This window comes from Molossus molossus, unplaced genomic scaffold, assembly GCF_014108415.1.
Source record: "Molossus molossus isolate mMolMol1 unplaced genomic scaffold, mMolMol1.p scaffold_m16_p_17, whole genome shotgun sequence".
NCBI lineage: Eukaryota > Metazoa > Chordata > Mammalia > Chiroptera > Molossidae > Molossus > Molossus molossus.
In genome coordinates this window covers 12,556,984-12,569,028 of record NW_023425352.1, presented here as the reverse complement: position 1 = coordinate 12,569,028, position 12,045 = coordinate 12,556,984, and the positions used below count along the sequence as shown (strand labels likewise).

At 51.9% G+C, this 12,045-nt stretch overlaps 1 protein-coding gene across 15 annotated transcripts in view; it reads right to left on the bottom strand.

The window, feature by feature from the left end:
* The window catches only part of ABLIM1 (actin binding LIM protein 1), a 265,955-nt gene that overhangs the window by 33,813 nt on the left and 220,097 nt on the right, over positions 1 to 12,045 (bottom strand). For 9 of the 15 annotated variants that reach the window (XM_036265699.1, XM_036265688.1, XM_036265689.1 and 6 more), the window contains exon 9: positions 9,442 to 9,525. The exons of the other annotated variants lie outside the window; for them this stretch is intronic. In XM_036265699.1, coding sequence (XP_036121592.1) covers positions 9,442 to 9,525 — 84 coding nt within the window. The remainder of the gene's footprint in view (positions 1 to 9,441; positions 9,526 to 12,045) is intronic. 15 annotated transcript variants of the gene reach the window in all.

Genomic DNA, 12,045 nt, shown 5'->3' with positions numbered 1-12,045 from the left:
ATCATGTCTGTCTCCTTCACCAATTTTAGTTCTGAGCCCTGCCCTCCTAGGGTTGATTTTTTCATGGTATATGCCCAATGATTTGCAAAGTACAAAGAAGACATACATAACTGTTGAGGGAATAAGCTAGAATTTATTAATCTTAACAAATACTCCTTTTGTGGACCCATGACTCATATTAATGACAAGATTTGAGCCTAGCACACTGAGAGTCACTGAAGTAAGGTCAGCGGTCAGCCAAAGCCAACCCGCCCGGCCAGTCCAAGGCTGGCAGTGACTGTCTCACCCTCAGGAAGAACGAATCCTCTCGCCAGGGTCTCTGGTGTCTGAGACCAGGGTGGGCAGGGTTGGGACCCATGCCAGGGTCATGGCGCCTGCCCCTCCTCCCCAAGGCTTGCTGTATTCCAGCACTTTCCTTTCTGAGTTACAATTTTCCAGCCACAGGTGTATCTCAATATGAGAAAATTCTCAATTCCGAGTATATTGAAAAAGAAAGTATTCACATAATAACACTATCCAAAAAGTCCAATTCCTTGATCTACTTCTTACTCAAGACACAGGAGTGACTCAAAGTGCAGCCCCCCTATAAAGAGACGCCACCCTCAGTAAAGCCGAGCCAGTGTGCACCCGAGGGGCTGGCCGACGACAGCAAGTCCTCAGCTCCAGGTGGCCGGGAGCGGCCACCCGCCCAACCCATGTCAAAGGGAAACCTCTCAAGGAACAGCACAAGAACACTAATAGCAGCTCAGGTTTATTGCCCACTTACTAGGTGGCAGGCAGGTGCTGAGCCCTCCAGCGTGACCTCACTGAATCCTCTAATGGCTCCGGGAGGCAGGCTGCTATACCACCTTACTGTGCAGACGTGCGCCAAGCCACACAGGTAGGCGGGTGTCAGGATCTGAAGCCTAGAGACAGCCCGAGCTCTTAATCCCTGCACTAAAATTTCCCCCAGAGCGAAGGTAACTGTGACCATTTATTTCCCATCAGCACAGCTAAGGGACAAATGAGGTGGGAATGAGGACAAATATTGAGATGAAGTAGCAGAAAAGAATGCCTGCAAACTGAAAATGCTTGTGCTGCCATTTGCTCTGTAAGGACCCTGCACTAACTCCCCGCGCTGGGGTGGGGTGAAGACCCCCCCACTGGCTGACCTTGCTGGGTGGGTGAGAACCCCACACCAGCTCACTGCACTGGGGTGGGGAACTCCACATTAGCTCCCTGTGCTGGGGTGGGGTGAAGACCCCCACACTGGCTGACCTTGCTGGGTGGGTGAGAACCCCACACCAGCTCACTGCACTGGGGTGGGGGAACTCACATTAGCTCCCTGTGCTGGGGTGGGGTGAAGACCCCCACACTGGCTGACCTTGCTGGGTGGGTGAGAACCCCACACCAGCTCACTGCACTGGGGTGGGGTGAAGACCCCCACACTGGCTGGCCTTGCGGGTGGGGTAGGATCTCGGCACTAGCTCCCTGTGCTGGGGTGGGGTGAAGACCCCCACACTGGCTGACCTTGTGGGTGGGGTAGGATCTCGGCACTAGCTCCCTGTGCTGGGGTGGGTGAAGACCCCCACACTGGCTGACCTTGCTGGGTGGGGTAGGATCTCGGCACTAGCTCCCTGTGCTGGGGTGGGGTGAAGACCCCCACAGTGGCTGACCTTGTGGGTGGGGTAGGACCTCGGCACTAGCTCCCTGTGCTGGGGTGGGGTGAAGACCCCCACACTGGCTGACCTTGTGGGTGGGGTAGGATCTCGGCACTAGCTCACTGCACTGGGGTGGGGTGAAGACCCCCACACTGGCTGACCTTGTGGGTGGGGTAGGATCTCGGCACTAGCTCCCTGTGCTGGGGTGGGGTGAAGACCCCCACAGTGGCTGACCTTGTGGGTGGGGTAGGATCTCGGCACTAGCTCCCTGTGCTGGGGTGGGGTGAAGACCCCCACACTGGCTGACCTTGTGGGTGGGGTAGGACCTCGGCACTAGCTCCCTGTGCTGGGGTGGGGTGAAGACCCCCACACTGGCTGACCTTGTGGGTGGGGTAGGACCTCGGCACTAGCTCCCTGTGCTGGGGTGGGGTGAAGACCCCCACACTGGCTGACCTTGTGGGTGGGTAGGACCTCGGCACAAGCTCCCTGTCCTGGGGTGGGGTGAAGACCCCCACACTGGCTGACCTTGTGGGTGGGGTAGGACCTCGGCACTAGCTCCCTGTGCTGGGGTGGGGTGAAGACCCCCACACTGGCTGACCTTGTGGGTGGGGTAGGACCTCGGCACTAGCTCCCTGTGCTGGGGTGGGGTGAAGACCCCCACACTGGCTGACCTTGTGGGTGGGGTAGGACCTCGGCACTAGCTCCCTGTGCTGGGGTGGGGTGAAGACCCCCACACTGGCTGACCTTGTGGGTGGGGTAGGATCTCGGCACTAGCTCCCTGTGCTGGGGTGGGGTGAAGACCCCCACACTGGCTGACCTTGTGGGTGGGGTAGGACCTCGGCACTAGCCCCCTGTGCTGGGGTGGGGTGAAGACCCCCACACTGGCTGACCTTGTGGGTGGGGTAGGACCTCGGCACTAGCCCCCTGTGCTGGGGTGGGGTGAAGACCCCCACACTGGCTGACCTTGTGGGTGGGGTAGGACCTCGGCACTAGCCCCCTGTGCTGGGGTGGGGCTGGAGAAGACGCAGGATGGTCAGATGTCTTCAGTTGCCAGCGTTGCTATGACAAAGGCCTGTTTTCACTCACAACCGCTGGGACATCGTGTGAATAGCCAAGTGTACGCTGAGCTTTGGGGTCACTCCCACGTCACTCATCCTGACCCTCTACCAGATTCGGGTCAAGGACACTTTCTGCCTTTTCTGCGGCGATGTGCCTGGGGCTCGTTCTGAGTTCTCTCCCCTATACTGCCCGGGCGCACGGGACGGCAGCGCCGTCAGGAGGGATCCTGCACGCTCCCCTCCGGGGATGCAGACCCGGCCAGACGCGTCCCGTGGCGGGGCCAGCCTGCCTCAGCTCGGTCTCCCTCTCCTTCCTCCTTCACTGGGTCGCAGGGTGCAGTGAGCTCTGCCGGCTTTCGCAGAGGCATTCATCTGGTCCCCTTCTAGTACTGCTGGGTCAAAGGTTTTCAGAGTTACCCGCCCATCTGAAGTTTTGTCATCTCACTGAGACTCTAAAGGTTTTCACTTCCAATGGGTATACCCCTGCCCCAGATTCTGATTCCAAACTAAGGGTCTTAGATTTTTAGAGTCAGATGGTCCTCAAAGTCCAGCCGGTGTTCACCGAATCCACCGACGCTCTGGCCCTTGTGAGAGGGACGCTCACACGGCCGCTCGATCTTCGGACCACTGAGTGGCATTTGGGAGACGCTCGCGATGTCTCCGGGGACCGGCAACGGCTCTCCAGGCACTGGCCACTGATCCCACCGGCCGCTCCATCCTGGCTTCCCGCCCTTCCCGTGAAACTCACTTCCTGGGCACCCTGCTGACGGGAGGACTGGTTCCTGTTGCCTATTTTCGCACTCCAGCCCTTCTGTGTTCCTGCCGGAAGTGCAGTAACGGGACAAAGCCCCTGCATCATACACTACAGCAGGTGGAAAGGCTGGCTTCGGAGTCAGATAACTTGGTTCAAATCCTGGCTCTGCTGGCTGTGTATCATCCCATGAGGTTTTCTTTTTCTCTCTCTCTTTCCTTTTGACCTCCTTGGGCTTCAACTTGTCCATTTATAGAATGCAGGAGTGGGAGCACAGCCCCGCCTCGCAGGGATGGATGAACGGCACCCCCAAGGTGTGGAGCTCCTTGCCCGCACGTGGCACGTGCTCGGCGGTTCCCTGACAGCGGACGGGAGCCTGGGTTTCCTGGCCAGGTACTCTCACGAGAGGACAGTGCTTCCAAACGTGAGCTGCATAGACTAGACCTGCTCAGACTGCTCTGCAGCTGCTGCACTAGGTGCCTTCCCATCAGAACCCAGGGATGTTCAGTGATTTCTCACTGTGCCTGTAGCGGCAGTCCTATCTGGAGTTGACAAATGTCCTGCCTCTTCTTGAGGACACTATGAAGTGATTCTGTATCCCCCGAGACAGCAACTTCCTGCTCGGTCTCAGCGTGAGTGCTGAGCGCCCTTCTGTGCGGTACGGAGAAGGCCCTGCTCAGACCCGGCTTCGCTGCCAGGGCAGGGCCTGCTGTGCCGCCTCTGACCGGTGCAGGAGGCTCACCCGGTTCACAGGCTGCACCTGCCCCGTCACAGTCCCTCGTGGCTCCCAAAGTGCATCTGCTCAATCGGCAGAGAAGACAGAGTTCTCTCTCCCTTACAGTAAAAATACTTTGAACACTGAACTATTATTTTATTTTATTTTTTTTATCCTCACCCGAGGACATGTTTGCATTTATCTTGAGATAGAGCAGGAGGGAGAGAGAGAAACATCAGTGTGTGAGAGAGACACATCGAGTGGTTGCCACCCACATGACCCCAACCAGGGCCAGGGACAAACTGCAACTGAGGTACGTGCCCTTAGCGGGAACCGGACCTGGGACTCTCCAGTCCATGGGCCAATCCTCTAACCTCTGAGCCAAACTGGCCAGGGCAAAACATATAGAATTTTAACATGTTGCATTTTAAATAAACATTGTTATTGAAAGAAGCCCTTTTATTCTTCTAGCTGTATTTTCCCTCCCAATGAATATACGACTACCTCACTGGGGGTCGCTGTCAAACACCTTCGAAAGGCCCAGAGCTGTCTTCCAGCAGAGCGGCTCAAAGCCACTCAAACCGAAACTCATCTCAATCTCAAAAGCACAACTGACTGACATGCCTTCCCTCTCAAATCCCTTCTGTACCATTAACCTGACTCGATGTCACCCCATTGGGCTGTGACAACATTTTACAATGACCCGTATTTCCGCAGACGATCCTTGTGCACAATCTTTAACCTAGATTCCTATTCCAGCCCATGCGGATATCCAGGCTAACGACAGAGACCCAGTCATTACTAAATGTGCTCCATAACCCAAGGCGCCAACAGTCTTTGTTTCTGGAATCCTCCGTGAAAGTTCCGATGAACAAAATCACTCTCTCGCCTACGTTCTAAACGAAGAGGGTTTCGAATATGTACCCCCGAAGGCACGCCCACTTCTGTGCCGAGAACGGAAACAAGGACCCGAAGCTCAGCTGCTGGAAGCACATGCCATTTGCCTCCTTTCCCTTCAGCTTTGCAGAAAAACCAACTTGAGAGCACAGTTGGAAAAATGCATTTGGCAAAAAGAAAAGAAACAGGAAACAAGGGGGGAGGGGTCAGAGGGAGGGGTGGAGAAGGCATATAGAAAAGGTGACAGGCTGGCTGGGGCCTCTCCGAGTATTTTGCCAATAAGATCAGCCAAACCAGCCCATCCACTTCGGCTGAGCAGGAGGAAGGAGACCTGTGCAGCTGCACGTGGCATCTCTCGGCCTCTCAGGGAGAAGGGCCCGTATGATCTACACTTACTTCTTCAGCAAACCATTAAGGACGCACTTTTGATTTCAGTCAAGTTTTACATTTTCCCCCCAAAACAGAAATCAACACAGAGAGGTCTCGCCGGAAGACGGAGTAGTGCGTTTCAAGGGAAAAGAGAAGGAAGGTCTCTGCTGACTCCGCAGACGCCGGAAACGCACCTGTTTCTGCGGGGGTCTTTCTCCGAAGCCCTCGAACTGCCTTTCGGCTGCCCGTCCCCTGTGCTTTGACACTGTCCCTCGGTCCTACCCCTCAGAGGGCACCGTCACAGCATGAAAATTACCCTGAAGAGATGTTTCCACCCCAGCTCTTGTTATTCTTCAAATATTGACCATTAATAAAAACGAAAACTTACCAGAGCTCTGCCTGGTGAGCAGAGAAATGACATTTTCCATTTCCTTTCAATTATGGGCCATCGTGCACGCCTGGTCCCTTCGCCTGGTCCCTTCACAGGACAGTGCCAGAAGGCCCTTGGCGGCCCCCAGCCCTCCCCCACTCAGCAGGTGCGGGATGCAATGACTAGTCCATCTAATCTGCAGTCACCCAAAGCCATGCTCTAAGAAGGGGGCAGACTACAGGCAGCGGCAACCAGATCGGAAAGATCTCACCTAGGGGACAAGTGCTGCTAGCAGGTGATTGACACCTCATACCAAGTGCTGCTGAGGTTGACAGAACCGGCCTTGGGTTTCTGTCACAGTTCACTAGACAAGGTGGTGACAGGTGCCGAAGGAATACTTTTAAGATCTGCATACAAGTGACTGTTCAGTCCTCAGTCAAGAAAGGGTGAAATCGACTACTTTGAAGAAGAAATTTGGTTTGCGAGGAAGCAGGAGGCATTCCTGGGTACAGCCCCTTTCTCGGGAGAGTTTCACAAATGCCATCAGCCTCCCCTACGGCCACAAGGCCTCAGTGTCTTTCCATCTTAATACCTGTACACCCTGACGGATTGTAAAGACCAACAGGAATAAAATATTTAACAGAGTGAAAGCTGGGAATAAAGCAGTCTGTATCGTAGCGACCTTAGTAAAATAGTCCACAACATCATTTCCTTGTTCTGGACATACATAAGACTCTAATTAGCTCCTTTAAAAATATACATGTGGGATCTGGCCGGTGTGGCTCAGTTGGTTGGAGCATCATCCTGGGCACCGAAGGGTTGCCAGTCTGATCCCCGGTGGGGTCACATACAGGAGGCAACTGACCGATGTTTCTGTCTCCTCTACCCTCCCCCCTTCCTCTTTCTCTAAAAATATCAGTAAAATATATCCTTGGGTGAGGATTAAATGAATAAATAAATATATATATATGCAAAATATACTCATAGTATTTTATATACAGGGGTTGGCAAATGTAGGCTTACAGTTGTTTGTATGGAAAATAACGCAATACTACAAGAATAAACTCTGTTTTGCATACTCACAACTGTAACCCTATTTTGCCCACCCCTGTATTACAGGTGTGTAAGTGCATGTGTCATCAGAGGTGAACGTTAGTTTCAGAAGAAACAAAACTCTCACGCCCAGTTTGTACGTGCTCTAGACTCCAAAGCCACGGCAGACAGGCCCACTTCTAGAATAAAAGCGCGTGACCCCAAGCAAGTTATCACAAACGTGGTCCTGGAAGAGCTTTGTCTGCAGTGAGTAACAACAAGAATTACAAATGCTCAGTAGTGAGTTTTACCTACAGACACAATTTGCTCTTCACATACAACCCTTCCAAGTAAGCAAAACTAAAATACAATTTTCTTAGGTAATTCTGTTTTTATACTTTTCTTTTACTTGTAAATTAAGCAGGAAGAAATAAGGAGCGATTTCAGGGGGATAAAATGACTTCCCTCTACAACAAAACCAGGGCTGACTTCTGGGGCACAGAGAGCTAACTGTCCCCCAAGGAGTACGGTCAGTTTATCTAAGAACGAAAGGCGTCTGACACTATTGTGAACTGAGCTGCCGTGTAGGACACCGCATTTAAAAAATCAAAATATATCTGTGTAACTAGAAAACTGCTTTGGAGTTTTCAGGCTTTTTAAAGGATCTGGTGAGTTGTTTTTCAACGGCCAATGGATGGTGGGGACCTTGTCCAATGGCCTGTTTCTTCTGCCAGGTCCCAAGCGTCTACAGCTTTCTGGGAGGGAACTTCCTTGTGACTTCACTGATATTTCGGCTGAATAACGGGGATCAGATGTCCCTTCTGAGTAACAGGATCGGAGGAGAGCAGTTATTAAAGACAGATCCCTCTCTCCTCTGACCCACCACTTCTCACGATGATCTACATCTCAAATGGAAGGGTCTGGGGCGAACCAAAGGATTTCACACTCAGTGGTGGTCTTTTTCTTCAAGTCATGAACATGCATCATCTGGTTACCGCCTTAGGCTAGTAAAATAGAACACGACTTGAGGTATAAAGTACACTCTTGGGGAAAACAACCCACAAAAACTATTTGAAAAGCAACTTCTTGTCGGGTTAGAGGTACCAATTCCGAGCAACTCTCATTTATAGTGGGGACGATCTTTGGCTGTCCCCCCTGGATTCACGAGACTATAATTTCACTTTATGTGAAAACCCCACGGCTGGAGCTAACGCTTCAATATAGGGTGACAACTGTATGACAAATACGGGCTGGAGTTTGATCCAGCATCACGGGCCAACGCAACCCACCCGAGGCCTGGAATCGGCAGCAGTTGTCTTGCTGCTTAGGACCTGCGTAGCCTTGGGCCGACTTCATTTCACAGACAGAGAAACTTAGGGGGCTGATGTAACTATGTTTCAAACCATTAGAAGGAGACATTTAGACCAAAACTCTTCTAACCTGAGGGTAGGTCGGGCAGGCACAGAAAAAAAGCCGCAGGTCAAAGCCCAGACTTCAGCGCTGCGTTGCAATCTTGAGTTGTCAGCAGCGCTACAGAATGGGTTTCAGCTGGGCAAAGACAGGACTGTGGGAAGTCACTCTGTAACGGAACAGGCCAAGGTTTCAACGGATTCTCAGAGACCCTGAAAGACGGGCAAGTCTGTGCTGGGAACACAACCGCCTGCCTCCCTGCTCACCCGGAGAGCTGCTGACGACGCCCCTGCTTCTGTGACGTCGATGGTCGTGCTGCTCTGTGGTTTAAACACCATCAGACTTAGCCACTACTTAATGCGCTCCTCTCCCTGTCTCCCCAGCTCTCCCTCTCTCCCCTTGTGCAAAAGTGGAAAGAACATGCGTTATGGGCTCAGAGAGACAGGGGTTCTAATCCCAGCTCTTCCACTTACTGATGGGTGGGGTAATTCCGGGGAAGTGACTTAAACTGTGATAGGTCTCAGTCTCTCCCTCTGTAAAATGGGAATAAGGATAGCTCTCTCGCGGGAATTCTTAGAAAGCGCAAATGAGCGTGCACGTAAACCTCTCAGCCTCCGAAGAACGGGGTGCTGGGTCCCATTTGTTTCCTTTCCCACTCACTGCTCCTCTCTTGAGCCCCGCCACCCTCTCCCCGCGCACTTTGCCCGCACCAGGCTTCCGCTGTTCTCCTCAGCCCGCCTGTCTTGTCATCTCCACACGTTCCCATCTTGTCCAGCCTCCGAGAAGTGCCCCCCGAGACCCTTTGGCTCATCTGACATTTCTCGATCTATGGGATCCATTTCCCGTGATACGTTCCTATGCTATTTCATAATTATTTATCTACCTGTCTTCTTTTCCCTACTAGTCTACGCCGACAGCACCCAGCCCACACTCCTCCTGGGTGCTTGGCAAGTCATTAGTTCAGGGAACAAACGGGTGAACACGGGACCCGAAGAGTAGCTTCTACTGCGCCTGCTTGCATCAAGGCCACGCGTTAGCCACTGCCCTACAGGAACACGCTGGTCAGAGAAGCAGCAGCGTGTCAGGTGTGCGGTGCTCTGTGCGGTGAGCAGCTGCAGCAGCCTCTGCAGGGCACGGGGGGTTAAGTGGGGAAGATGCAGAGGAAGGGAAAGCGACAGACGCCTGCACACCGCGCCAACCTGCAGCGACGGAGACCGTCCTGTGCGTCGGATCAGACTTTTGGGATAAAAGAAATCGGAGGAAGAATGCCGAATGGTTGGCGGCTGCCGTGGAACATGAGAAAAGGGAAGAAGGAACAAAGAAGAAACTCAATTCAGAAACACTATGGAAAACAAAACAAAACCCAGAAACCTCCAGAATGCTAATTGGATGGTAAACACCAAGGGTCATTACTTGAGGTGCTGTACGCGATGTGTACGTCTGGGGGCCCATGTTTAAACGCATCTCAACTAGTCTCCAAGATGCAGTATGTCTGCCCACGTTCCAAACCCCGGGATCCCTTTCCGTTGATTTTGGCTCAGACAGCCCACACGAAGAGGAAGACCCCGTGAAGCCACTGAGAGATGTCCCTTTAAGAAGCTGTTGTTTCAGACACCCCGTGAGCTCTCAAATATCAAGAATGTGAATTACTCAGTGGTGCTGCTGAGTCTTAAAACATTTTCATTTTGCCATGGTAACTGCACTAATGTGACACCCGGTGAAAGGCCTGGAAATCTGGGCTCAAGATTTGCGATCTGTAGACACACCCTTAAGAGAGCCCACGATTCACTCCCTGGTTCAAAAACCAATAGCCCTTTCCATCTCCCCATGTCAGCGCCTACCCGTCTCGGGGCACATGGGAATCTCTTCCCTGGGAGGGATGCCCTCCTCCTCCCTGCTGACTTCCCCAAGGTGAGTGGGTGAGGGCGGGTCTGACCTCCCAGGCGGTGGATGTGAGAACTTTGGAATTCTCTGGTAAGCTTCACTGAAGGAAGGAAAATCAATAGCTCCTCTTGGCTAGAATGAGTGGAAGTATTCACTAGTTGTTTTCATAAGCCTATCCAGAGAGCTCCACCAAGATGCAATTAAAAGTGTTGATTTTTATTTATTTATCCTTTTAGTAACACCGTCTGCAAACGCAAGCAATCCTTCCTTAAAGAGAAAAGGCCACATTCCATGCAGTCTGGCCTCATTAGCACCCTTCTCTTTGTCTCCCAGAAGACATCATAGGGGATGAAATAAAAATGATTCTTTGAAAGACAGGGCAAACCACTGGCTCCGTGGGTGGTCTCTGGGCAGCATCCCTAGGCTATACTGTGAAATTTGCATTCTTATAATATGAGTGATAATAAGCGCCATCTTTAATGTTCTAGTACTTTATAAAGATAACCCGTTTCCAAAGCATCCATGGTTCCTCGAAAACCCCAGAATCTGGAGTCCAGGCACAGGTGACTATTTCACGTGTGTGTGCCTGGTCCATGGGCTTGAGGCTTGGGTGTTATATCCATGTGCTCAAGTTGACACTGTGTCCGAATGGAAGCCCAAGCCGTCCTGACATGGGTGGGCACATTCCTTTTCAGTTTGTCCTATCTTTACTCAGTTATTCTGAGAAAGATGTTTTTGTTGTCCTCCACTCAAAGTGTGTGACTACTGAGGTTACATATATAGCTTCTTATGCCTGTTAATGGCAGATCATGAAGAAAGGAGACCACACTCTAGAGCAGAGGTTCTCAACCTGTGGATCGCGACTTTGGGGGTCGAACGGCCCTTTCACAGGGGTCGCTTAAGACCATCGGGAAATACATATTTCCCATGGCGATTCCTAACAGTAGCAACATTACAGTTATGAAGTAGCAACGAAAATAATTTCATGGTTGAGGGTCGCCACAACATGAGGAGCTGTATTAAAGGGTCGCGGCATCAGGAGGGTTGAGAACCACCGCGCTAGAGTCTGGCCTTCAGAACAAATTCAGACCCTTCTTTTCCCTGAGACACGACGTGGATGACCGTCCAACTCCAGCTTTTCCATGGGTACTGCGACGTCAGCCACATGGAGAGACTGTGGTACACGGATCCAGTCTGATTACTGCTCAGGGGAAAACTGAGGGCAGCTGGACAGGAGGCGGATGACAATAATGACCTTACAACCATGTACATGCTTTGGTTCTGAAACAGGTAAAATGTCACCTGGTGGTGTTCTGAGACCCGAATAAGACCAGGAGGCTTTAGAAGTGCAAGAGAGAGAGAGACGGGGTCCATCCTTTTGCCCATGTGCTCAGTGTTCTAGGATAGTTACCAGAACATGTTGATGCCATCTCAGAGTTAAGTTCTAAAACCACCCAGCGTGCCTGTCCCCACGGACATGTCTGGTCTTGTCATTATTTCCCCAAGCCATCGGCTCTCAGAGAGAAAGGCTCCTGGGTGAATCTGGATTCGAGAGGGCAGTTACATGCACCGCGACCTGAACATGAAGGCTGAGTCTGGGCTGGAGTGTTGCATGATGGACTAAATATAAACACGTCTGGGGAGGAGGTCGCCAGATGTTGGACCTAGAACTTCATGAATCACTTTTCTCACATCTGTCTGGTTTGACGTTTCTCTGGAAGGCTTTCCTAAGACTCTGACTAGTGAGGCAAGGCTTACTTTGTCCAACGCAAGCATTTGGAACAAAAACCACAATCAATTGAAGGTAGGTGGGAACCTCCTTCTCTGGCCAAATGACCTTTCAACTTGGTCTGCTATGGAGGGAAAAAAAAATCACAGCCAAGTAATTTCACCCACATTCCAGCCCGAGAGTTCGTCAC